The sequence below is a fragment of the Onychostruthus taczanowskii genome, unplaced genomic scaffold (assembly GCF_017590055.1).
Source record: "Onychostruthus taczanowskii isolate IOZ18803 unplaced genomic scaffold, ASM1759005v1 scaffold29, whole genome shotgun sequence".
Classification (NCBI taxonomy): Eukaryota; Metazoa; Chordata; class Aves; order Passeriformes; family Passeridae; genus Onychostruthus; species Onychostruthus taczanowskii.
The window spans coordinates 6325124-6352533 of record NW_024500239.1 but is presented as its reverse complement, the minus strand read 5'-3'; the positions used below and the strand labels follow the sequence as shown (position 1 = coordinate 6352533).

At 37.0% G+C, this 27410-nt stretch overlaps 1 protein-coding gene across 3 annotated transcripts in view; it reads left to right on the top strand.

The window, feature by feature from the left end:
* Positions 1-27410, top strand: part of INVS (inversin) — an 85495-nt gene that overhangs the window by 42467 nt on the left and 15618 nt on the right. Inside the window, exons 2-9 of one of the 3 annotated variants that reach the window (XM_041408186.1) lie at positions 2190-2326; positions 6489-6669; positions 10242-10351; positions 14915-15086; positions 19195-19350; positions 20809-21038; positions 22046-22152; positions 25366-25578. In XM_041408186.1, coding sequence (XP_041264120.1) covers positions 2324-2326; positions 6489-6669; positions 10242-10351; positions 14915-15086; positions 19195-19350; positions 20809-21038; positions 22046-22152; positions 25366-25578 — 1172 coding nt within the window. In that variant the 5' untranslated portion in view covers positions 2190-2323. The remainder of the gene's footprint in view (positions 1-2189; positions 2327-6488; positions 6670-10241; positions 10352-14914; positions 15087-19194; positions 19351-20808; positions 21039-22045; positions 22153-25365; positions 25579-27410) is intronic. The other 2 variants (XM_041408184.1, XM_041408185.1) reach the window with 2 other exon arrangements.

Sequence of the window (27410 nt, the reverse complement as noted above, 5' to 3'; positions counted from 1 at the left end):
TTATCCATTGCTCTGGATGCAACTGTCCAACAAATTCCTTATCCATCAAACAGTCCACCCATCAAATCTCTCTAATTTGTAGACAAAGACCTTGTTGGGAACTGCATCAAAGGCTTTGCAGCAGTCCAGAGAAATAACATGCAGAGCCATTTTACTGATGTAGTCGCTCCATCATAGAAGGCCACTGGGTTAGTCAGGCATGGCTGGGTGACCACCAGGTCCAGTGTCACATTCCCTCTGTTGGGGCTGTTTGTCAGCTGCCTTGAGAAGTTATTCTGCATTCATCCCAGGAGTCTCCTGAATTCCCTATAGCTCACCATGCTGCTTCTCTGACAAATGTCAAGATGGTTGAAGTTCCCCAGCAGGACAAGAGCCTCCAGCACAATGCCTCCTGCAGCTGGAGCAAGAAGGCTTTGTCAGGAGGCTCCCCTTGGTCAAGAGGCCTGTAGACACTGAACACAGGGTTCCCTTTGTTGCCTCTGTCTCTGATTCCTGTCTACAGGCTTTCTACCTGCTCATAGCTGTTTTTCAGGGACAGCACTTTGCACTCTGTCTATTGAACAGAGCAACCCCTTTGACCCTCCTTCCTGTCCTGTCCCTTCTGAGCAGCCTGTAGCCACACACCACTCGTGGATCATCCCACCAAGTTTCAGCAGTGGCAGCTGGGTCATGGCATTCTTCTGGAGGCTTTCAACTCCTCCTGATGCTCATGCTGGGTGCAGAGGTATAGAGACACTTTGGCTGGGCTGAAAAAAGTGTATTCTTGATTTCATCTAGGCTTTTTTATGCATCAGCTTAATTGTTTTTATTGCAATTAGTTACATCTATATGTGCTTAATAACAGAGTAAGTTAATAACAAGTTTAAATTAAAAAGTAGTTTAGCTGTGCAGTAAAGTTGATGATAGAGGAATGTTGTTACTAGGTAGTCAATCTGTTGACTGAATTTTTTGTTGAGTATAAATACCTTGTTGTGGTAGTGGTGGTGGTACCCTGAGTTTAATAACATAGTAAGAGCTTCTCTCCATAACAAGTTTAAATTAAAAAGTAGTTTAGCTGTGCAGTAAAGTTGATGATAGAGGAATGTTGTTACTAGGTAGTCAATCTGTTGACTGAATTTTTTGTTGAGTATAAATACCTTTTTGTGGTAGCGGTGGTGGTACCCTGAGTTTAATCCCATAGTAAGAGCTTCTCTCTGCATTGAAGTGTTTTTCTTACTTGTCTTGAAGTGACAGACCTTCACAGCATAGCACAGTCACAGCAGAGCTCACAGTCTTCCCCTCCTTTCTTAGCTGCTTTTTGCCATATTACCCTGTTCCAAGGCTATTGTCTGAGCATCATGTTTGATTCTCATTTCTCTCTACATCTTCTAACTTTACAGTTTTTCACATTCCACATTGTATTTCTAAAGGATGTACCCATAGTGTGAAAATTTGTCATCTTGTGTTTTAACATATAATTGCATTTTTAAATGTGCAAGAACACTGTCTTGTGGTGATAGCAGTATAAAAGGCAAGTGTCTGTGTCACTGTTGCTTCCCAATTTTTAATCACATCCAACCAAACCATTTCTCTTTGCTTTCTCTAAGCACTGTGCCATTGCCCAGACAGCAGTGAGGTATCAGTGTCTGCTTCCAGGCTACCTTTGGTGCCTGCTGGCTAAGTTATAAAAAACAACACTGCTGTTGTTTCTCTCTTCTTTTCTTTAACACTGTGGAAGAATTTCCCCAGAAAATTATTTTTTCTCTAGTATCCCACTTTGAATTCTCCCGTGCTGCTTTACAAAAACTTGACAAGAGTTTAGCTGCTGGTTTTCTCGAGACCGCAGTCTATGGTACTGAAAAATACTGTCTTGTTTTTCTGTACTCTGCCCTCTGGGTGTGGCCAGATATTGTCTTCTGTTTATAAATTCTTAAAATTAAGGATCATCTTTCTGTTTGGTATTTGTATAGTACTTAGTCCATTGATATTGTCAAAACAAACAATTATGAAAAGCGCTCTGCTGAATGCTGAGAAAGTAGGTTGGGTGTGCAGGGGTGGCATTTGGGCACAAATTAGTTATATCTGATATTGAAATCCATGAAATATAGCCAAAATGGAACTCAACATATGTAGAAAATAAACATGTGAAGTAGAGAGGAACTCTAATCTGGAGATCCTCTCATGGTCAACTTCCTTTTCCACCTTTCCAGATTGTGCTTGGTTACGTGAAAAACGTTGGGAGGATTTAAGGAGAAAAGAACAGCACAAGGTTCCATTATTATGATGGAAGCAACTGCTTAGTACTCTCTGTCTATTTTGTATCTGTTCTCTTTATTTATTCTTCATGGTAAGAGACATGACATTTGTTTATACCACACTTTCCATTATTGCCTACAATTCCATTGTTCTAATTGCCACAGAAAAATGCTTAGCTTCTGTTTCTTCTCTGTATTGTGCTTAAAATATTAATACAGTATGACAGTTTAATTATAGCTAACCAAACCCACTTAAAATCTGAAGAAATTGTACTCATGAATGTAGGCAGAAACAGACTTAGAAAATTTTAATTTAGGTGGCCAAAAAATTCAAAACACATGAATACTTTTAGACTAGAATATAAATAGTGGCTTTGTCATTGTAGAATCTGTACCATTTTGCAAAAATAACACTTTTGGGTATGGGGATATGAGTATGGGGATATTTCAATATCAATTACTTTAAGCTAGGAGTTTTGGGATTTATTTATTTAGGATGTTATTGTGCTTCTGGAAGGTTTGAAAATTAGCTGTCAGGATTGCATCAGCAAATTATGAGTGAAGAAGCATTTGTTTTCTTGTTCGTCCATTTTGTTCAAACATGTTTTCCTCTGGTAGACTTAGAATTTAAGTAATAACTTCTGTGCCTATCATAATTCATGTTTAGCCACTCTTAAAAGTGATTCTCATAAAATGAATTTTTGCAGTAGGCTCTATGCTCCCCCTGCTGAGCTCTATGAACAGACAAAAAGTAAGCATATTATCAGTTAGCTTTCTCTTGAGAATTATTTAAGTTAGGGAACAACATACAAGTTTTCACTGTAGTGGTTCAGGTAAATGCTTTTGAATGCTTATCAAAAGAAGTTTTACACATGCTTAGATTATTGTGGTTTGTGCATGTAACAATGTTAAGTTTGATTGCATTTTTAGTTTAGAGTCATATTTATCAATTTTTTATTGTTTTAATAGATGATGGTTATTGTACTGATGGCTACATATATTAATGAACTCCAGTATGTTTTAAGTATGTTAATTTTTGACTCTAACAAAGCGTGGCTGACAGTACTGATACCTAATCTAAAACTGATGAAGTTTTTTGTCTGAGGTGGGCAGCTTAATTAGCATTTAATTAGCATTGGCAGATGTTGTTACTCAGATACCGTACATCATTTTTGAAAAGGCATGGAGAGCAGGAAAGTTGCCTGAGGACTGGAGGAAAGCCAGTGTGACTCCAGTGTCTTGAGAAAGGGCCAGAAGGATAACCCAGGAAACTGCAACTATCACTTCACTCCCTGGAAAGGTGATGGAACAGCTCCTCCTGGATGTCATTTCTAAGCATGTGAAGGAAAATAAGATTATTAGCAGTCAACACGGATTCACCAAGGGGAAATCATGCTTGACCAGTAAGAGAGCTTTCTGTGACGGCAGGACTGGCAGGGTAGATGCAGGAAGATCAGTGGGTGTTGCCTACCTTGACTTCAGCAAGGCTTTTGACACTGTCTCCCATGACATTGTCATAGGTGAGCTCAAGGAGGATGGGTTCTCTGAGCGGGCAGTGAGTGCATTGGGGACTGGCTGAATGTCAGAGCTCAGAGGGTTGTGATCAGTGGCACAGAGTCTGGTTACAAGCCTGTATCTAGAAGTGTTCCCCCGAGGTCAGTACTGGGCCCAGTCTTTTTCCACTTATTTGTTAATAACCTGGATGAAGGGAAAGTGCCCTCAGCAGGTTTGCTGATGATAAAAAACTGGGAGGAGAGGCTGATACACCACCGTGGTGTGCTGCCAGTCAGTGGGACCTGGGCTGGACAGAGAGTTGGGCAGAGAGGAGTCTCATCTAAGCTCAACAAGGGCAAATAGAGGGTCCTGCACAGGGAGGAATCACACTGTGCACCAGTAGAAGGACCTGGGGCTCCTGGGGACAACAGGCTGTCCATGAAGCAGCAATGTGACCTGAGGGCCAAGAAGGCCATTGGTACCCTGGGGTGCATTAGGAAGAACATTCCCAGCAGCTTGAGGATGTGATCTTCCCTAGAGAATCAACCCTAGTGAGGCCACATCTGAAATGCTGTGTCCAGTTCTGGGCTCCCCAGTTCAAGAAAGACCAGGAGTTAGTGGGGAGGGTCCAGCTAAGTGCTGTGAAGATGAGGAAAGGTCTGGAGCATCTCTTTTATGAGGAAAGGCCGAGAGAGCTGGAACCAGTCAGCCTGGAGAAGACTGAGAGGGGATCTTACCAATGAGAAATACCTTAAGTGTGGATATCAAGAGGATGGAGCCAGACACTTTTCAGTGGTGCTCAGCAACAGTATAAGGGGCAATGGGTACAAAATGAAACATAGAATTGACGTTTGAATATGAAGGAAAGCATCTTTATTGAGATGAAAGGTGACTGAGCATTGGAACAAGCTGCCTAGAGAGGTTCTGGAGTCTTCTTCTCAGGAGATATTTGAAACCCACCTGGACTTAATTCTGTGCAACCTGCTGTGGTTGAACCTGCTGTAGTAGGGGTTTGAACTAGATGATCTCCAGAGATCCTATCCAATGCCAACCATTCTGTGATTCTGTGATTTACATACAGTGTGCAAAGTATGTAGCTCCTTAGATATGGAAAACTTACATTAACCAAATATTAGGAGGTTTAACTTGGCACTGTAAGAAAGCAAACAGTAAGAAACAAAGAATCAGGGCATTACAGAGTTGAAGTTAGTACTGCTGTATAACTTAGCCAGATTGCACTTAGAAAATATCGTGAAATATAACTGTAGATGTTTGGAGGGTTTTGAGGGTTTATTTATCTATTACATAGGAAATATAGATTGTACAACTTTGGTCAATTAGTATTTGCGTAGAAACCATAATTCTGGAATTTCCTCTCTTCTACTTGATTTATTGTTCTCAATGTTAGATATTTTTTTTCTGTGTAATAGTTACTACACATCAAGTAATGTGAATGCAAGTGATTCTACAGCCAATTTGTGTACCTAGTGGAGTCAAAAGGAAAGATTGCAGTTAGTTTAGTGAGAAAGGGGTCAGGAACTTGATTTAACAGTTAACAAGCTGCACTTACCACAACCCCTTGCTCCTCTTTCATAAATGTATTGTGATATATAGCGTGACTCTGTATTTTCAGGAGGATTGCTTTTCTCACTTGTCATGGGTTAAAATCCCCTCTAGTGTTGGAAGTTAAAAAATATCAGGACTGCATTCCCTTTTAATTCTGTACAGGATTCCCATGACTTCAGTGATTTGTTCTGAATTCTTGGAGATAGAAAAGCAGACTCACACCCTCTGGTTTACTTAAACTCTTGTTTTGATAATCTGCTGCTACTTTAGATGTTTAGTGTCCTGCATCCTGAGTTTTTTACTGTATTACTGTTTACCACTTTTTTTTTAGTAATACCTCTTTTTTTTTCAGAAAAGTGATGTTTAAAGTTTGTATTTCAAGGACCTTTATGATATTTGCCATTTGAAGATCTCTCAAATGCCATGATGTCCATTTGTACCTGTTCAGCTCTTTTGTCTGAAAAAGATAATCACAAAGAGAAATCTGTATAGAAAAACATTTGAGAGATGAAATTATCACAATACAAAACTATATAGCTAGGGAACTTAAGCGAAAGTAATTTAGCATATTTTTAAAGAAAAGGTGATGAAAGTCAAGTTATATTTATTAATGCCTGTGTTACATGATCAAGTGACTAATCATGAAACTTTAAAAGACTTTTTAAATTCAAAATTAAGCCCATTAGAAATAGATGCATTATAAGAAGTACTCTCTCACTTCTGTCCTGTCAGCTAGAGATGTAGACATCTCCTTTGGAAATACTTTAGTGGTAGAAAATGCTAGAAGAATATTATAGTGAAAGTCTTAAAATTAATTTGTGGAAAAAGGGAAGTGTTGTTGGAGAAAATCTCAAGATATGTATGTAATTTTTAACTTGTAAATCATGTAAGAATTTCTAGTTATTTTTATAATCTTTTAAAGATCTGTTTAAGGAGCCACATGCACAGCAGACTGGTAAAACTGTGGGGTATGTACCAGAAATCTGGTCTTGTACAATAATTAAGTATAAAAAAGCATTCTGTAAGAAGTACTTGAAAGTAGCCTATACTGTAGCAAAAGCATTTGGTTGTAGAGCTACATTTTACTGAACAAGGACAGTATATCTCTCTGAAAAAGCACCTGTAAAGGTTGTATAGGTTTTCCTTTCAATTTAAATATTCTTAAAATTTTGTTGTTTCTTTTATTTTTTAAAGGAAGCTGCACCCACAGAATCTTTGCTGAACTGGCAAGACTATGAAGGACGAACTCCTCTTCATTTTGCTGTTGCAGATGGGAATGTAGCAGTTGTGGATGTCCTGACCTCCTATGAAGGCTGCAATGTGACATCTTACGACAACTTGTTTCGAACTCCCCTCCACTGGGCAGCCTTACTTGGTAAACTGGATAGTGCTGAAGTCACTTAGTCATTAATTAACTGAACTGTTTAATCTTTCTGATTAAATCTCTCTGATTTTTATTTAATTCCAGCCTGGCAGTATGATAGTTAATTTCTTAGAGCAATAGGAGTTTCTGCTCAACCAGGATTAGAAGTTTGTGTGTAGACCGCTTGTTTTAGCTTCAGATTCTCCAAAGCATTGTACAATGCATCACTTCAACAGGTTATATATGCTGATGATTTCAGTTAGAGTATATTGAGATTGTTCTTGTATATGCAGCTTTGATCATAGGTTAAAAAACCAGATACTCTGGAACAGTGGTGTCTGATGTGGGGTATGCACAGCCCAGCATGAAAGCAACACAGCCAATGGGAGTTCATGAAGAAAATACCAGTGTTTATTTTTTACCTGAAAAGATAACTGGACTAATATTTCATATAGAGATTTAAGCTAGTACCTTTGTTTGGTCTATATATGAGATGGTCACATGGGGTTTGCAGGGTGCCTGGGGGAGCTGAGCTGCTCCCACCATGCAGGGTGGTTGATGGTGGCATCATGAGTCACATGCTCACTTTCAGCCTGTGATGTCTGTCTGGTTAAGTGGATTTATGATTATAATATCTAGTTTTTATTAAACTACCCCTCACAAACTAAATGAGGGGCTTAAGAAGATTCCCACAAAGAAAATGCAGATAGTCTGATAATGCCAGCACAAGTAAACAACAAAAAAAGGCAGAGTTGACACTTCTAGTATAAGCTTTTCATCAGACACGCTATGATAATCTAATCAGATCTGACAATGAGTTTTATTTGTATAGAGTCATTCTCTGTTTAGATTGTTACCCTGAGACTCAGATGCTCTGTAAATTGTAACCTTGTATATGTGAATTTTGATTGTATTTACAAAAACTGGATCCTTGCAAAACACATTAAAACATGATTAAATGTAAATAGTCTAAATGCAGAGAAACACAACCCGTAAAATGACAGACACAAAAATAATATGATTTAGAAAAATTTACCTCCTATTTCCATTCAGGAGGAAAAAATAACCACTGGATAAAAGAATCTTCAAACAGTCTCTCTCTCTTTTTAGCTGGCTTCATCCCAATGATCCTTTGGGACACTGGAGACAAAGAATGCCAATATAAGAATCAGATGTTCGCTGGAGCGAGTTACTGCAACTCCAGTGGCAGTATACGTTTAGTTTGAATATGTTTATTAAAAGCAAAAAAGAGGGAAGGGCGTTCTCAAATTTGTATATATGTAGGGATATTGAATTTTAACAGAGAAATTGTGAAGCATTTTAAGTGTCATAGGATCAGCTTTCCAAAGAAATAGTCATTATCACTTGGTTCTGTCCAAGAAGCAAAATTTATCGCATTTTGAAATTGATTGTATTTGAGAGAAGCTTTGTCTATTGGAAAAATGGATTGTCTAATAAATGTAGAATAAAGGGGGAAGATGTGCCAAGACCTCCAGACTATTTTGTGAACCTGATGAGGTCTCTAGGTGGCATATGCTCTTTGGGAATTTCTGGTTAGTAAATCATTATTAATTTTCAGGGTTATAGTTTTAAGTTGAAGGTAATGTTTTATGTAGGTCTTAAAGAGAGTAAGATGTTACTATATAGGTTAACAGTAGGAAATTTAAAGCAGTGCAGGAATGCTGCTACAAGTTTCCTTAGACGTGATGGATTGCGTGTGGCTACATCTTAAGGGCATGGTTGCTCCTCTTACCTTTTCTTTTTGCATAGATAAAAGTCTTACCAGTTACATCTCTGCTAAATTAAAGTACAACAGAAATGACAGTTCTTGACCCCAATAAATGAGTTTTAATCTTTACATTAATGGCCAAGTGAAATCCACCTTTGCACCTATTTCTTTACTGTTGCACCCAATACAATTTTTTTTTAACTCCCTCAAGCCTTATTCTCATAGATAATTTAGCTAGACCCTGTCCTCATTATGGAGTTAGGTTCCCTTTTTGTAGTTGTCTGTCCTGAAAGTTCAGGAATCTTTTTTTTCAGGCTCAGTACTCCTAAGGTTTTTCTGCTAGGATTTCACTCCAAAGCAACTTCTTCCAGTGAACCTCAATTTACTTCTTGTACTCTTCAAGTGGGACTAGCAACATTATATCTGTTCTTCTCTTCTTCTTCTTTTTGTTTTTTGTTTTTTTGCTTTTTGTTGCAGAAAGGGACAGAATAATGTGATGTTCTGTATCCAGCATGCTCTGAATGGCTAACAAGAAAGAGGAACCTTCCTGTACAGCCTAAGGCCCCTAGAAAGAAAAAAAATGCTCACATAACTCTTCATCCTTTTTGACCCAAGTTACCATTTTCTCTCATTCCTGGTACTTCTGTACATATAAAGTCTCAAAGTGCCATTTCACAAAAGAGGGCTTGCCTAGTCCTCCATGTCTTAGATTTTAAAGAGCTACGGACCACAACTGTATCACAGCTTCATTCTGTAACTGCTGGTGTGTTTTCATTAAAAATAATCTACTGCTAGCAGTAAGGTTTACCTACCTTTTCATTTATTCTAAAGTGATTCAAGACAACTGTGCAAAAGTAACAAGCTGCAAAATTGATTGCTTTTCTGACATATGAGGTACTGGAGGTTTTCACCTGTAAAATCAGAGTGGTTTTATAGTATTGCTTGAAATACCAAATCATTAAGATACTCTGTGAGCTGCATATGCTGACAGGAACAAGTATATAAACGACTGCTTGACTTTAGTGGCAATGTACTGTATTTGTCTTTGTTTTCCTGTTTGTGAAGTGAATATAAAGTTTACCCATCCTCCAAAAGTGTTGTGATTTTAATCTCAAAATATTTTGATCTGTTTCTGTGAAGGAGTTTTGTGGGAGCTTGTTTATAGCAGCTGGTACTAGACTAGCCTCTGATTCTGCTATACATTCTCAGATGAAATTTTGGTTAAATAAAACCTAAGTGAAGCATTTACATTTGGTTTCTGTAAAACAATATGATGTATGATGAAATTGTCAACATTGATTTAGCTTATCTTTTCATGCAGATGGACAAATGCTCATCATCATCAGCCTATGCTCACTTTACTGTTTCTGACTGACCTGTCACTCAAATGCAGCATCTCAATTGAGTTATTATAAGCTATTTCTGGAAATATTCAACCACTTCATTACAAAGTTAATATCATAGCTATCGGACCAGTTACTGCTGGTGTCTTTATTTAGGGAAAAGCTCTAGTGATTTCTGTTAAAAGAAATTCTGTATAAATCATTCTGATTTATAGATGCCCCCCAAAAATGACAATACAGAGTAGGGCACTGGACCACTATTGGGAATAAAGTACATGCCAGACTTAATAGTTCAAATATCAAGTCTCATGTTTCTGCCTTACATTTGAGCTATGATGGCTACAACACAAATATGTGACTATTTATGAAAGTCTGTTCATTTTCTTCTGTTTTGTTTGAGTTTAGGTTTTTTGTTTGTCAGTGGTGAGTTTTTTTTACCTTTTTTTTAACTAAACTTTTTTGTGACTTTAGGATTTGATACAAATTTGTTTTTATTGCATTATTTTTCTCAGGTCATGCACAGATTGTCCATCTCTTACTAGAAAGAAACAAGTTTGGAACTATCCCATCTGATAGTCAAGGTGCAACACCCCTACATTATGCAGCACAGAGCAACTTCGCTGTAAGTAGAACATACCCTAAATGTGAAGTAAACATATTTTGCTGAAATCTTTATGGTTTAGCACAGCGTTTGAGTTGTTTTTGAAGTCATATAAACACAGTTGTTGGCATGAGTTAATTCAGAGTTCTCCTATGTAATCTGATACAAATGTGGTTAATTTCAAAGTATTAAAAGATAGATGTGCAAAAACTAACTTTCTGTACAAAAAAAGGCCCTTTGAGCTATATGTTTGCATCACACAACACAATAGTCATTCAGTTACTTGAACAGAAAGCAGAATGACACCTACTATTTCACAGTGCTTTCAGGTTTTAGGGGTCATTATAATGAAGTCTAAGCAGTTATAAGGTATCTAGAGTAAGATGACCTGTAGGAGTATTTGCACAGCTGCTGCAGGACCAGTCAAACCAGTCTTTGCGTTCAAGAAGGTAATTAATTTATGAATATTTGGCATTATGAATGAACTGTTGTCTCGTGAAGCATGGCTAAAGAGTTGAGTGCCTTTTGTCATAATTCTTCAGGAACACTATATTTTTTAAATTTTTAAAAATATTTTTTAAACTCAGACAACAAAGAACATTGGTTTCTCAGACAGCTTAATTCTTACACTTTGGTATAATAGGTAATTTTTTTTCCAGAGCAAGATCAGATACAGTAGAGCCAAGTATAAAACTCAGCACTTCAATGATTGCCAGTCACAGATGTTGCAGAAGTAGTTCTCAAGCACTGGAAATTAAGAAAGCTTTTCTTAATTTCCTTCAGCTCTCATAGTTTTCATACCCTCTCTTTACAGAAAGGGTTATTTAGAGCCTAATTAATGTAATAGGTAGTCCACATTGCAACATTTTCTTAGCAAGGGTAGTAATTTGGGACTTTCTTGCATACCTACACGTAAACAAGGAAAATAAAAAAGGAGAATGTAAAAGCCCTTGAGAGCAATTCAAATTAACAAATCTCTTAATAGTATTGAAGGAAGGAATAGACCAATATCCTTGCTCCCCAGTGAGAATGTTTTGAGACTTTGGTGGGGTTTTCTTGGAGGTGGTCTTACTAAGACCATCCAGATATTTTTTAAATTCAGACTTTATTGAAGCATATCTCTCTATGTAATCTTCACTTTTCGAGAATTTTTTGTTGATGCTGATTTTTGTCAGTTTAGGGCTGTGTACAATTTGGGCCTAACTCATACACTTAAAATATCTGTGTTGTAAAAGCCTTTCTTTCATGTTTGAGTTGGACTCATAGAAAAAAAAAAAAGTTTTATTTGCCATCTAGTGATTATCTCCAAATTCTTTTATCTTGTTTTTTTTCTTTTCTTTTCTATATTGATGTATTCCTAAAAAGATTTTTCATACTGGTTTTCTTTCCCTGGGCTTGATTCAGTTAAATGAAATGTCTTCATTATATTGCTGCTTTTTGATCCCATCAGCCAGCCAAACTGTGATATCATCTGTGTTTTAAGGGGAAGTGAAGTACATGGTGGAATCAGACATTCTTTTGTAATCTTGTGTACTTACAATGAATGGACTGTTCCCATCTTACGTGAAAAATCACAGAGGAGAGTTTCATTCAGATCTGCAAGCCTCTTTTAGCTGGTGATGTACTCAACAGCCCCTGCCTAAATTATGTCTGGAGTCTGTATTCACCAGTCCAGTTGTTTCTGAGCACCACTGTTTGCCTTTTTGTCTCCTTTACGTGCATATCTTTGAGTAATTCCCACCACTGCACTCCATATACATGGTCAAACAACTGAGTGGAGATACACTGGTGTTTGTTCTGGCAGTAGCATCTCTCTACTCATGGTTTGAGAGCCACATTGTTGTTCTATTCAGTCTGCCCATCTTTGGTTAGGTGTGGTTTTCTCAGTTAAAATGTGATGTTTCTGAGTCCCTAATAAGAAAGTTTGTTCTTTTGTGTTTACAGTAAATGTTGGCATGGCTTTCAGTTTTATTTGCTTTGGTGTCTTGTTCTTTGCTCTTGTTTCTCTATGGGTTACTTACTGTAATATGATATTTTTGGGTTTTTTAAAGACTGAAGAGGATTAGCCAGCACTTAATTAATGTGAAGAATTTGTTCCCTAAGACTAACTTATCCCCACTTACTATAGATAGGAAAAGTTCTAGAAGAGAAGACATTACCCAATATAACCACCCAAATTTAGATGTCTTGGGTATCCCACAGGAGGTCCCAAGAAGCATTGCTGTTTAAATTTTTGAACTTCATGTGTGAAGGAAGATCAGAGAATCTTTATTTCCAGATCTCAGAATATTCTGAGTGGGAAGGGACCCACAAGGATCATCAAGTCCAGCTCTTAAGTGAATGGCCCAAACAGGAATTGCACCACGCTCTAACCAACTGAGCTAAGATGCTCCCTTCATATTGATTTTAGTATGCAGGACTGAATTTTTCCCCCCTGAATTTTCCCAGAGGTGTTCAAAACAATGTACTTTCCTTTCATGTGTTTATATAGATTGATCTAGTAAATGAAATGTGGATACCCCGTCTTATTTTTAAATATTCAAAAATAATATGTAGTATTTTTTAGTTTCCTGATAGCACAGAATTAAATGTTTCACATTTAGCTCTCTCCTTTACTGTTATTTTTCAGCTTTGGTTTTTTGTTGTTGTTCCCTCCACTTTTTTTAGTAGTGTTAGAATACACGTGATCTTTCATAACAAAATACATGTAATATTAAACTGATTGATACTTCTATTTCCTGATTTGTTAATCATCCTGGTGTAATTTAATTTTGTTTTGTTTTCAAGTTGTGGTAACTTCATTTTGGAGAATAATGCTTATAGTGCTGTGGGATTTTCTTCTACTTTTTCCAACTAAAAGCTGTAGGAAAGAAAGAGTCATTGAAAGAAGCGTTGCTTTGCCAAAACTTAACAGAAAAATAAAATAGTTGTGTTTTTTAGAATGTGTGCCTCAATATTGAAGAAGTGCAGCCTTTGCAGTGCTTTTCACTCTGCAGGATTTCCAGCAGAGCAGAGCCCTGGGAGGGTGCTGAGTTTCTGGCCTAATGAGAGGCTGTTCCTGTCCGGGGTGTGGTGCTGGTCAGTGTGAGAACAGAGATATAAACTCATGCTGTGTTTGTGTGGAAAGCTTTATGCTTCCATCTCTCCTTGCTTCTGGCTGGACCTTTCTGAACAGACTGGTAGTTCAGACCTAAATTCACAAAGCTGTAAGGATCCTAGATCAGTAGCATAAGATAAATGAGGCATTTCCTATTTCTTTAGAAGGATGAAATAGTAAGTAGTAGTGAAAAAAGAAAACAAAAGTGGTCAGTGGTACTTAGGCATTCAAACACGTTCATGATTAAAAGAATTTAATTCATTACAGCCAGGAAATTCTTGTCCTGCCAAGAGCAGTGATAGAGCTATTGTGGGATCACACAGAGGAAAGGCTAAAATAGTGTTAATAATAAAATATAAATATAAAGTAAAATAATGAAACCTGGGCTTTCTTCAGGTTTTTATTGGCTAGCCTGCCAGTGACTCATAGCAGATATTTCCCAGCTGTTACATACATGGCCTTTTAAGGCATTAGAAAGAAAAGGGAAAATCTTCCTTTTATTCTTTTTCTAATAGTTGTGATTTTCTCTCCCTTCCTTTCCTGGGTGACTCATTAAGAATTTAGCAGCAGGTTAAACAAGTGGACTTTTTTGCTGACAGCTTAACACAAACACAGCATTTAAAGAAAGAATTGTTTTTTGCCTTGATTTGAAATTTTAGTTTAACAGTTACAGTGGAAAGACTGGACTGAGGTGTAAAGATTTCCTTAATATTTTCTGAAATATGGTATTTCAGTAATTAGTAACCTGATGATGTTATTAAACATTAGGAAATATGTCGATGTCAACCCATTTTTTTAACAGTCAAAATATTAGAGATAGGTAAAGTAAAATATTTGCATGTGCAGTTGTATTTATAATTGGAGAGAAAACAATATATTGGGATAATATTTTGAAAGAACATGGTTTTCAGGATAGGTTTAGGCTGGACATCAAAAGGAGTTTCTTCACAGAAAGGCTGATGGAATATTGGAATGGGCTGCCCAGGGAGGTGGTGGAGTCACTGTCCCTGTAGGTGTTTAAGGAAAGATTGGATATAGCACTCAGTGCCATGGTCTAGCTGACACAGTGGTTTTGGGTCATAGTTGGACTCGATGATCCTGAAGGTCTTTTCCAACCTGAAGGATTCAGTAATTTTTTCATCACAGTGTTACAGTCATGTTTGGATAAAGCCATGATATTTTTCCCATTGCTTTCCTCACACAGACTACCGTGTCTTCTGATTTCTTATGCCGCACACATGGTATTTGACACTGAAAAGAAAAAAGTGTTAAATGACAGTGTTAAACTCACAGTTAAGGGTGCACTAAGATCATTGGCGAGGGAAAAGGCATAGCAGAAGATTCAGTGCTTCTGTTGAGCTGTTACTCTTTATAAACATAAAAGGAAAAATGAAGCTTTGATTTGCTTCATAAACAGCTGCATGAGACAATAGTTACTTGTTGTTGCAGATTCCTTTAATGTTAATTTCAACAGTATGTCTTTTCAGGAAACAGTTGAAGTATTTTTGAAACATCCTTCTGTAAAAGATGACTCAGATCTTGAGGGAAGAACGTCCTTCATGTGGGCAGCTGGCAAAGGCAGTGATGATGTCATAAGGACTATGCTGACTTTAAAATTGGATATTGATATCAATATGACAGACAAATATGCCGGCACAGGTAAGATGCTTTACAGTAAAGAGCCACTGCATGTTTCCAATCTGTCTGATTTCCACCAAGTGGAAACATTGATAGAATCTATATTAAGGTTTTTCTGGATGTGTACTTCAATCCTGAAAACATTTCTGCATTATTGTAATTATATGTGTCAGTCAATTCTTTGTCTTGCTGTGGGAAAGAAGCAAACATTTTCTGCACAGATTGGAACAGTTCGTTTGAAATGTAGAAAGAAGAAATGTACTACAATGCTATTTAGTTAGTTCTGTAATCCTGTGAAAGGAAAAGCTGTTCTGTAGTTTGAAGAATAACATGAAACATAGTTGCATAAAAAGCTCTTCCTGAAAATGCCTGTTCAAAAATGTATTTGACAATATACAAATACTTTGAAACAATATGGAGCAAACTAACCACTAAAATACCTAAATTATCATGAAAATCGTTCCATAGTTATTTTTAAAGATAGTGAAATAAAGATTAGATCTGTTGCACGTCTGTTGTCCAAACAAGAGATCAAACTTGATATCCCCCAAATTTATCATCCTGTTATCTGCCTGAAATAAAAGATAAGTAGGCAACACAGTGTTTCAGCATTCAAGTGTGCAGGTAATGAAACACAGAATTTCCAGTCGTAACTCTGAATTTATCTCCTCTGAGGGAAAAAAAAACTTTTTTTTTGTAGAAATATTGTACCTATGTGATACTTTCAACAAAAACAGAATAACAGTTGAAACAGGTGAGAGAGACAGGTTTTGAAGTGTTTATGTATTCAGCAGCATTGGAAATTTAGGAAAAGTAGTTGTGTTGTATAGTATGCTGATGGCATCTGAATGAAAAATCAGGAGAATGTGGATATATTTGGTATAAATTTGGAGGGGTTTGATAGCAGGGCTTCAGGGTAAGCTGTAGAGAGATCAGGAACTCCCCAATGCCAGTATACAGTCACAGAGTTAGAAGTGCAAAATATCTATGTCAGGGTTGTGTGGTTCAGGATTTGAAACTTAGTATGCATCAATACTGAATTTTTAAAGTTTCCTTTGATGATATGCTGGAACTTAACAAAAAGCGATTTGCAGTTAACATAAAATTCTGTTTAAATATCTACGTTCTTGTTTTTCTTATGATGTAACACACACTAAATACATCAGTCTTTCCAGGTTGTGATAGTTGGAAATTTTTGAGTGTAAGAAATAGTGCAACAAGTAAAATCTCAGTCTTCATGTTTGATGACAGTACAAACTAAATATTCTACAATTTTATTCCTATTTCATCTTTTATCAGTCTCCCCTACACTTGTTACTTCATGACTGTTTCCTTTCCAATCGCTCTCAGTGTTTGTTTCAGACCTTAAGGTGCAGCAATGTTGTTGTTACTGTGCAAACCTCCTTACAAAGGGTTTTTTTCTTTGCAGGCAGTAATCAGTAATCACATACTGTGTTTCTGAAATTACTCAGGTGTGGATTTCATGCTTGAATAATTCAGGTGGCTGGCTTTATTATCTTTCAGTCTTAAACCTTTCCTAGCGGTGATATGTAATCACCTTTTAATCTCGGTTTCCTTGTAGGGCTTTTAATCCAAGGAAATGAATGGATTTTCCATTTGCTTGAGAGTGCCGCTGTGTAGAGCACAGGAGCGGTCTGGAAGTGGGGAGCTGTGCTGCCGGGCAGCCCGAGCTGCACCATCGTGCCAGCGAGTGCATAGCAGGGGCTTTATTATAGCGAGCTCTAAACATAAAAGGAAGCCCACCAGTAAATCACTCCCTGATTAATTTTTTTTTTTCCTTCCCAAAGGGCTTCAATCATTCCCAAGTATTCGTGAGGGAAAGGCAGTGTTGCGCTCGGACAGGAAACTATGCACTAATAGAAAATAGCGCACATGCCTCCGTGCCTGGGATGCAGTTGCTGAGCAGAGTTCAAGGCTGTGTTTTTCTGACTTTTGTGTGCAGACTCGGTTCAGCTCGGTTGTAACGTTGCGTTAACGCAGCCTTTTGCATTTACTCAAAAAGAGCAAGCTCTCCATTGAGCTCCGCTAGAACATCGAGACTCTGGGCATTGTGTAGGAGAATGACACCAAGGGAAAGGAATTTCCCTCCTCTCAGAGATCAGCGCTGCAGGAGCATTACAGGGGCAGCTTTATAGCTCTGCCGTCACTGCGCACAATGGAGAGGGCTCTGTCTGTCGGCTGAACAAAGGGCCCATTGTGACCAGCTGGCTGAAGAATCTCTTCAGTCACCGTGACTCCATCACAGAAAATTTGGCTTACAAGAAAATATTGAGCACAAAGTGCGAAACAAGATGCCTGCGTCAGAATGAGTGATAGGGGGGAAGAACTGGCCAAGCTGACACAGCAGCTCTTTTTCTATTGTATTGTTACACACACCCCATGTGTCATCTGATGGAGTGGTTTACTGCCTTTGGTTTCATAAGGGATTCAGGACAAAAACCAGAACCTAGAGTTTATTGTGAGGTCAGACCATGAAAACCAGGCCCATCCAAATGTACGACGCGGCAGGGATCTCGTTCCCGTCCAATTCCTACTGATAGCCACCCACTCGCAGTGGCTGCTGCACGGGCACTCGCTTTTCACCAGCGCACGGAGCTCTGCTGCACTTTCAGGCTGCTGCACTCAAATCCGCGTCCTCTCAAAGGCATGATTTCAGTTTTCACTCCTCAGAGTGTCTCTGGCTCTGACCGCAGGGCTTAGTCCGTGTCACAGGGTTACTGTCACTTATTTTGTGACTCTCTTTCGAGGCAGCGCACACCAGCTGGATTCGGGTCAATGACAACATGAACAACCTGGGCACTTTAGTAGGGCCTGTGTAACAGGTTATGCTGGGTTACTCTCTCATAAGCTGGTGCTGTTGTAAACAGTGGCTGGCAAATACAAAAATGCTGGCTTTATAATCTGCCTGTGGTTCAAGAGGCTACTCCTTCCTAAAGCTGGTCTTTGTGGTGTGCATTTCTGTTTATGCCTCTGCTGGATCCTGACCCTGTCTTAACATTGAACAAATGGGGACATGTAGGAAGGGTTTGCAGCCCCACATTTTGTTTGCATGAGCAGATTCGGTTCTCACTAAGCATGAATATTTCTGAAATTTCATGGGAAAATACTAATTCACTTTATTAAATGCACACTTTTAAATCACATGGTTTTGTGGTTTTATTCTATATTATTTTTATTTAATTGTCTGTAATATATTCTGCATTTAAGGCAGCATACGAATGTAGATTGTCTGATTTGACTGCTGACAGGAAATAACCCAAAACATTTTGAAGTTAAACTGTAAGTGAAACCACCAATACATGTGCTCTCCATTGGTTTGAAATCTCATTGCTGTGTGCAGTTCTTCTTTCCTTCAAAAAGAGCTGTGAACTGGTCATCCACAACTCTGGCTAACAGTTCCTGCAGGATGCTGTGCTAGGCAATAGCAACTCCAGTTACAGGACACCACATTTTTACCTGAGTTCTGAAGTATCTGAAGTAGCAACATCTGGTTTTTCTGTAATCTTTTTCTTTTTCTTGAGGAAAACAGGGAGACAGAGATACTGTGCAAGATATGATGGTCTTGCTACATAATTTAGTATAAAATTTTTTCCAAGTAATTCCAAAACAAAAGAGCGGGGCAAGGAGGAGTAGGAACAGCTGGGTAGTTTTCTGAAGTTAGTTTTAATTGAGACAACTTTGCTTACTTGAAAGAAAAAAGTAATTTTCAGGAAAGTGTTGAAGAAATAATGAAAGCTTTCTTTCACTGATGATGAGCAATCTCAGAAATGCCACAGAGCAGAGGCAGAAGTAAATCATGTTATGTTCTCTTAAGCAGAAGCTGCTATTCTTCCACAAATCCTCACTGTAAGCCAGTCTTGGTGGTTTTAAATGTAAAATTTCTATTTGTGCAAGTTAGAAACTTGTTTCAGGGCTAACAGTTTTTCTGCTTGTTGCTTGTATAGCAAGAAAGTGTTATTACATCATCACTTCTTCAGTTTCTTGAGGCTGAAAAGTACTTTTTCCACCAAAACAGTTGTAATTAATTTTTATTTTGACCATTCTTATTGTGGACCTCTAAAGCTCATGGTATTGTGGTTTCTTTTTCTCTGCTACTTTATTCTTCCAGCATTACACGCTGCTGCCCTTTCTGGCCACGTCAGCACAGTGAAACTGCTGCTGGAGCACAAAGCACAGGTGGATGCCCTGGATGTGATGAAACACACCCCGCTCTTCCGAGCCTGTGAGATGGGTCACAAGGAGGTGATTCAAACTCTCATTAAAGGTCAGCTCTCAGGGCTTTACAAACCTGTTCAGGAGTTCTGCTGCTGCTTCCTGCGGGGATGGGAAATAAACAGCTGAGCAAGGGGTGGGGTAGGAGATTGCTTCCCTAAAGCAGGTTCTGTTTGCAAGTTCCCCTTGTGAAACAGCCCTAGTGAATCTAAAAGATTATCAGTTTTGTGCAAAAATGGCTAGAAGTGTTAAATACAAAACTTTCAAAACTGGGATTGTTCTTTTCAAAGCTCATTTCTGCTCAAGCCTTTGCAAGTACATTCTAGTCTCTCAAGCTAACTCTTCCCCCTGCAAGTCCTTTCTTTTGTTTTTGTTTGGTGGATTTTCTCCCCAATAAATAAGACCAAATTAAGCTTTCTTCACTTTTGTGAAAAACCATTTTTAGGGTTCTTTGAAGACTTTTTAAATGAGTCTTTATTTTTTTAGTGTAGATAGATATCAAAAGTCCTACATCGTTAATATTTTCTTCTGGTTGGTTTTTAAAAACAGTATTTTGTTTGTAGACAGAAATAGGATTTAACAAAGTACACAGTTTTAGATAATTGTAAAGTATCTCCTGAAGGGTAAGAAGTACAGTGAAAGAACAGTGGCATCCTAGGTGCAAAATTCTGTCATTTTAGCTTCCCAGAAACATCTCCTTCTTGCTTCAGACATTATCCCACTTATGGATAGATGAAGTATCCAGGCTAAAGTTTGCAAGTTTTCCATCAACCAGCCTTTCTTACTGAAAAGTGTTCTTCCTTCCATGACCTGCTGGGCATATTTTAACCTCCTATTTAGCTCTTCATCCCACTCCCTATGCCAATTAGCTTTTGTAGATGGAGGAAGCTTGACTGTTGGAATCTGAGTTGTGTTTAATTAAATATTTATGATATAGAGAGTCATTGTTGCTGGTTGGTTCAAGTTCTTGTATCTGTGGAGTTTTACTTCTGTACAGAATTTTTACATCTTGCAAGAACATATAGAGACATTAATTATCTGCATAACAGAGTCTTATTATGCTTGAATTTAAAAAAATAAGCTTATTTTAAAAATTATTATTACATTGTGAATATTTTATCTTGTCTGCTTCAGAGATTTAAAAAGACATTTAATCTGAAATCTAATTTTTAGAAGTTATTTTGTTGTTAAAGTTCTGAAAATTCACAGACCTGAAACAAATAAAATAGGCTTTTCGTAGGCAATTGATAAGTCTGGATATCCTAAAGCATATTAGAAGATAGTCAGAAGATTGTGAAACATTAGATGCTTGACCCTCTTTGAAACTATTTCATTCCCAATTAATTTTGATTTAAGTTTTAGGATCTGAGTAACAAAATTGAAGTTGCTTTCTGAAATACTTCTCTGAATTGTCAGTTTATGAAATAAGTTCCAGTTGAACATAAACTCACTATTTTCTTAGCATTCAACAATATTTTATTTTTGTGCTCAAAAATGTATCTTTTTACAGGAGGAGCAAGAGTAGATTTGGTTGACCAGGATGGGCATTCACCCCTCCATTGGGCAGCCCTGGGAGGAAATGCTGACGTGTGCCAAATCCTGATAGAAAATAAAATCAACCCTAACGTGCAAGATTATGCAGGTAGAACACCTCTGCAGTGTGCTGCTTATGGAGGTTACATTAACTGCATGGTAGTGTTGCTGGAAAACAATGCAGATCCAAATATTCAGGATAAAGAGGTATGTTGTTCTTTTTCACTGAGGTACATCATTAACTTTAGAACAACCATAAATCAAAACATTTTCCTTTTCTTCAATGTTATTCTCTTTTCCAGGACATAGAAACATCTGTGTTGCTGTTTGTCACGAAAAGAAATGCATCCTGATGTCATTTCCCCTATTTCCTTTTAAAATCTCAAAAGAAAAGTAGTATTTTAATATGTAGCATGAATTGAAGATTGGTATTTTTCCAGATCATTTTTGGTTTTTCCATATCGAAGTGAGATCATATTAGGAGTCATATTAATGATCTGATTTCTTCTATAATTCCTTATTAACAGCTGACATGAGAATGTGATTTTAGTCTGTTCTCCAGAATAGAGAGAGCAAGTAAGAAAGTAAAGTACTGCAAGTGAGATTGCACAATAAGTGCTTCAATTGCTTGTCCACATTAGGCACCCACATATGTATCTCTCTTCCAGGTGAAAAAAAAAAAACCAACCCACTGTTTGGTTTCTGTGTTCTTTTGTGCCATTATTCAGGCAGTAATTGAAATTAGGAGCCAGAATAATTGTGCAACCTATAACAGATTTCTTTGTTATATGACATAATTTCTCAGAAGTCAGTAGAACCTCGTCAGTCAAAAGAGCTTCACCCAATTTATTGAAATTTTCTGTAGCTATTTGCCATAGGGCATAGACAGTTCCAGGTAATGGAAATGTGATTTTTATTATGAGTTCTACAGAGCATGCTGTACATCTTTTGCAAAGAAACCAACTGTAAGGCTAGTCTTCTAATGTTGCTTTTCAGCTGTTTTAGGTGAAAAAGCACTGGTGTTGAAATCTTGTTTAAAAAAAAAAATAATTTAAGTGCTGTGTTCTTTTTATTTTAACAAGGAAGTTTATTTAGAACTGTTTGTTCTTCATGTCCAGAAAAGCATCAAATTACACTATGATTTATGACTTTTATTGTGGTGTGGTAGAGTTTGGGGGTAATGTTTATTTTTGTCCTGTTCTATTGTTTTCCAGGGCAGAACTGCCCTGCACTGGCTCTGTAACAATGGCTACCTTGATGCTATAAAGTTACTGCTGGGCTTTGATGCTTTCCCCAACCACATGGAGAACAGCGAGGAGAGGTATTGTTGGTCTCAAGGTGTTATTTTGTAATTGTGCCAAAGTGCTGCCTTCCATTTAAATGTTAAATATGCAGATGCTGCAGGAGAATCCTCATCTCGTATCTCAAAGCAGTGCTGTAACACAGGGCTTCAGTGTTTGCTTATGTGAAAGTTCCCTTCTTTCACTAAGACATTCCAACTTTTATACTTCTCAACCACCTTCTGGAGGTATTTAGTCACTCAAGTCTTGTTGGAAATAATAAAGATCTTTCTCATTTATATGGAGTGATGGCAGATATGTATGGCCAAAAGATGAAAAGGCAGTTCTGCTGCTGTTGGAATAGACTGAAATTTTATATTTGATATAAATACAGCAAGAAGAAAGAAAATGGGAGAAACGTAATTTTATGTTTTAAAATGGTGATTACAAAGTACCTGGTGGTTACTAGTATTCTAAAGGCGTGGTTTTTAAAAAAAAAAAAGTCTCCTATAATCATAAAGAGACAGCACATTTGCATCTCTTTTCTTTGTCTTTCATTGACATATAAATAATAGATTTTTAAAAGTGATTTGGGTTGTGGAGTTTGAATTAGTCACCTGACCATAAAGATAATTACTATTAGCTGAAATTTCTAATGCCTTTTTGTAGAGTAGATGACCTCCTCATAATTATAAGATTATGAACAACATGCCATATAAATTTGAATATTTCAGCATTTTAAATAACTTAAGGCTTTTGCAACCTCATATTTCAATTTGAGACTTCTGTACTTAACCCCACGTTTTAATTGCTTTCTTCCCCTATCATTTTTTCTTTCATTCTCCTCTCTAAAGCACTCAGATCTCTCTTCCTTTTCTGTTCTTATTTTTTCTTGAGAAACACAAATGAAAGTATAACTAGTTTCTAATTAAGTAGTGTCAAGGCTCTCTTTGGTAATTTTTGATAGAAAATTGAGTAAACAGTTTTAATTAAATTACTTTTAATAAGATTAAAGATTAAAAGCCACCATTTTGCCAGACTGCTGTTATCCTTACTTTGTAGAAATGCACTCATGATGCTCAAATGTCAAGAAAATACCTTAGCTGTGGTTTATCACAGTCATTCAGATAGTATATATTTTTGTTTCTCTTCTGGAATTAATATATATTTAATGTGTAAATCTAGATTACTCAAAATACAACTAGCAGTATTCCAAATGTCTGCTGATAAGCACTAGTGCATGTGCAGAACAAAAGAGATCCCCAGTATTTCTAGATGGATCAATCTTTAAATATCATTGTCCTAAAATACATATAAAATATAAAAATTGCATACTTGCATCTTAATAAATATCTACAAACTGTGTTATTGTTAAGAGATTGGAAGTTTGGAAAATGGAAAATCAAGTTGAGTGTTGTAAGAGAGAGGAAAAAATAACCTCATGGATGTGGTTCACCTGTAATTGGATGAAATTGTTTTTTAATCAGTAATAATTTCACTACGTAGTGGCTTTTTTTTTTTTTTTTTTTCCGAATATTCATATAGGAAAAAAAAGCTTCTTCACTACGTAGTGGCTTTTTTTTTTTTTTTCCAAATATTCATATAGGAAAAAAGCTTTCCTTCTTTACTTTCTTAGAGTGTGGTATAAGATACCAGTTAAAATTCAAACAAAGTGGTTATAACTAAAAGATTAGAGAAAAGATAGATCTGAGATTGCATCAAGAGTTTTAAAGTGCCCACTCGCTTGCCAGATATGTCATCAAGTGCTAATCTGGAGGGTATTTGGTGTGTTATTCTTTGCAAATTTATTTTGTAATCCAGCTTAATGTCCTGGGTGCATCAAGCTGCTGCTTGACCACCTTCATGTTAAATTGCCTATAACAGCTGATGGCTGATGTCTTCATGTGTTTCCCTGTGAAGCCAGCTTGATTTAAAAGCTATCTGCTTTAGAGAGAACCAAGGGAAAAGGAAATTTACATCAAGCTTTGAACTGACACAACAGAGGAGTGTATGTATGTCCAGTCATAAAAACCCTTCTTCAGATTCGATTTAAGTGATCTTTTTACTTTCAAAGGTAGCTTGGATGGAGTTAGAGAATCGAAAATCCACGTATAAAAATATGGATCTTCATGACTACTAAAGTAAACGTCATAAAGTTTGCTTTAGTATCTTTTGTGTCTTTAAAGTATTCAAATTAGGAATACTTCAAAAATGTGTTTTTCTGAAATTCCCATTCTGAAGTTCCTATTCCTAGCTTATTAAAAATCTGTATCTCTTTAAATGCTATCAGCAGCACACCTTGACATCCAAATTTTCATGTTATGTCACTGTCTTTATTCCTGCAGACACTTCAGTTCAGATACTGTTTATCCTTCCATCAAACCATTGCTGTGTGGCAGGTCCAATTGTGCTTTCTGTCTGTTTTTCTTTGCTTACCAGCACTGCGTCCCAGCAAGTTACCATCAGCAAGAGCCCTAATTCTCACAATCACATGCATTGACACTTGTTATTGGATAGCCTTATGTTACATGGTCTTGATTATGGTTTGTGACTGATAATTTTCAGTCATTAAATGTCTTTCCCTGCAGTTTCAGTGTTGGTGAGGGAGGTAGATTTTCCTCCCATGTAGACAATGGGAAATTTGGGAATTATTTTGAAAAAGGCCTAGGTGTCTTTGCTACCATTAAAACCCAAAGCAATTTAATATTTTGAAGACCTGTGTCCATTTGAAAACAGACTTTAAGTTTTCCTAGTACCTTAAAAAAGATATTACCCTTCAATATGGATCTGCTGCTCTGTCATAGTGTCTTCAATCAATGTTATAGAAACTAAACCAGACTTGACAGTAGTTTTCTAGAACTTAAATGCATATGGAAATAACAGAAAAATGTTTTAACTTACCTTTTCTTTTATTTCTATATGAAAACTTTAATAACACATTTTAAAGACTGCTTTCCTAAAGCAGTTAACGCTGTGGATGGGACTTTGGGAGATTTAGTCCAAACACTTCAGGTTTCCCTCTCCCACCTTCCATATTAGGAGGCAAAATAAGCTTTAAACATAACCACAGTGTGTAGAATGAGTGAGGTAGCAAAATAATGCCTAAAAAGATGAGAAAAACAGCCTACTGAAACAGTGCTTAATCTGTCTTCATGCTAGAAGTTGCTTTATTATGAAATGAGGGTGAAGAAACGCACATTATAGCTAGAATTCTAGATCAGTAGTAATTGTTGTGGCTTTTGGGTTTTTTTTAGGTATACTCCACTTGATTATGCCTTGCTTGGTGAACACCACGAAGTGATCCAGTTCATGTTAGAACACGGGGCTCTGTCTATAGCCGCCATTCAGGATATTGCTGCTTTCAAAATTCAGGCTGTCTACAAAGGATACAAAGTTAGAAAGGCTTTTCAGGAGAGGAAGAATCTTTTAATGAAACATGAACAGCTGAGAAAAGATGCTGCTGCCAAGTAAGTCTGAGACTTAAACCTACTCCAGCACATAGACATTTCTTGTAAGTTTGTATTTATCCATGTATAATTTTATCTGTTGCTCATCGGTTTTTGTTCCTCTTGGTAAAATTAATGAAATGAAAGGAAGCATATAACTTCCATATAACCATAGACAGATGGAAGTTATTTTCCATATAATCACAGTTTAAATAACAAACTTTGTATTATATACCAAAGCAAGGCAAAATACTAAAAGTTGAGAAAATAGCATTTTAGTGTCCATGAATCTTTGCCTGATATTCTGTATGATAAAATGGCTTGGAAAACATTTTTCACTTTAAGGTAGTGAAAATCATTATTTGCCTATCAAGTCTTGATATCCGTTTTGAGCAGAAATTAATCAGTAGCTGAGGGAAAAAAAAACCAAAAACAAACCAGGGAAAGCCTGGTTTAGTAAGGCTTAACTTAATGTTTCTCTAGTAACCTGGACTCCTGGTTCTATTTTCAACTTCATTTTGGGCCTTATTATTCTCTGCACTTACATTTTGTGCTTTTGAATTCCTATGAATTGAGTTCCTATGAATTGGTTATGATGGATTACAGCTAACTAACATATGCAATTCAAATTGTTATCAGCAAGATGTGTAGGTTCTGGCTGAGTTTCAACCCAATTTAAATGTGGTAATGGTAGCACAGTGGCGAAATTCTAAAATCAGAAGGTACATAAATGATTATCACAATACGTTGCTTGCTTGGAATTTATCCTTAAGATTCTTAGTATGAAATTAGCACCTGGTTTCTCTTGAAGAAATCTGATTCTGACATGAAAAAGATAAGTCTGAAAAGATTTCTGCATGATTTGGGAGTATTATTTCAATAAAGAGAGATCATAGTTATTGCACCTAGAGGTATTTTTGCTGCATCTGTGTATCACAGACAAATTCATCTGCACTCCATTCTGTATCAAATTTGGTAGTTTGATGTTCTGCATAATTGGCCAGTCAGACCTTCATTGGGTTTGATTGCTGCTACTTTAAAACAATTATTATTCCCCAGGAAGAACCAAAGCTAAAGAAATACCAGATAACTCATCTCTTACTCACATCTCTACATCCTGAAGCTGCAACCTGTAGCTCTCCTACTGTTTGCCTTTTCTGCTGAAATCAGTGTAAGTCAAAACTATGCGTGGAGAAGCTGTCCTGGAAAATATTTCCTTTTAGTGTGGAGAGCTCTGCTTATTGCTGTGTGGTCACAACTGACTTTACCAAATGAGGTAGTTTTATCCTTTGTGATGACAGTCATTTTTAGAAGAATCTCTGATCCACCATGTAGAAGATTAAATGGAAAAGCATTGCCTCATGGAAATTTGGGGGTATTTTTATAATAGTTTTCCTTTGTGAGTTTTTGATGCAGTTTCTGAAACTTACTTAGCTGTTGTTGATTTGTTTGAAAACAATAGAAACAAAGTCTGTGTACCAAATACCATAAAAAGAGAATTACAGTACAATTGGAGTGTACAAGCAAATCAGGTTGTCACATAACAAATTTTATTTAATTGCAATTTTATGGTCTGTAATAAACTGAAGGGGACATTATGTTGTCATCATTCTGCGTACCCATCTGTGCATTCCACAGCTGAAATTGGCCAGGGTGTTCCTGCATACAGAAAACTATTATCCCTACTGGTGTTTAAAAATCTGGTCTCCAGATAAAAGGAGACATTATGTGGGGATCCTGAATGATGGTGAACTCCTAGATTGAAGACACACAGCCTCTCCCCAACTACTTCAGTGTAGATATTTACACTTGCTTTTTGATAAGTTACTTTAGAGAGTCTCTTAAGATAAATC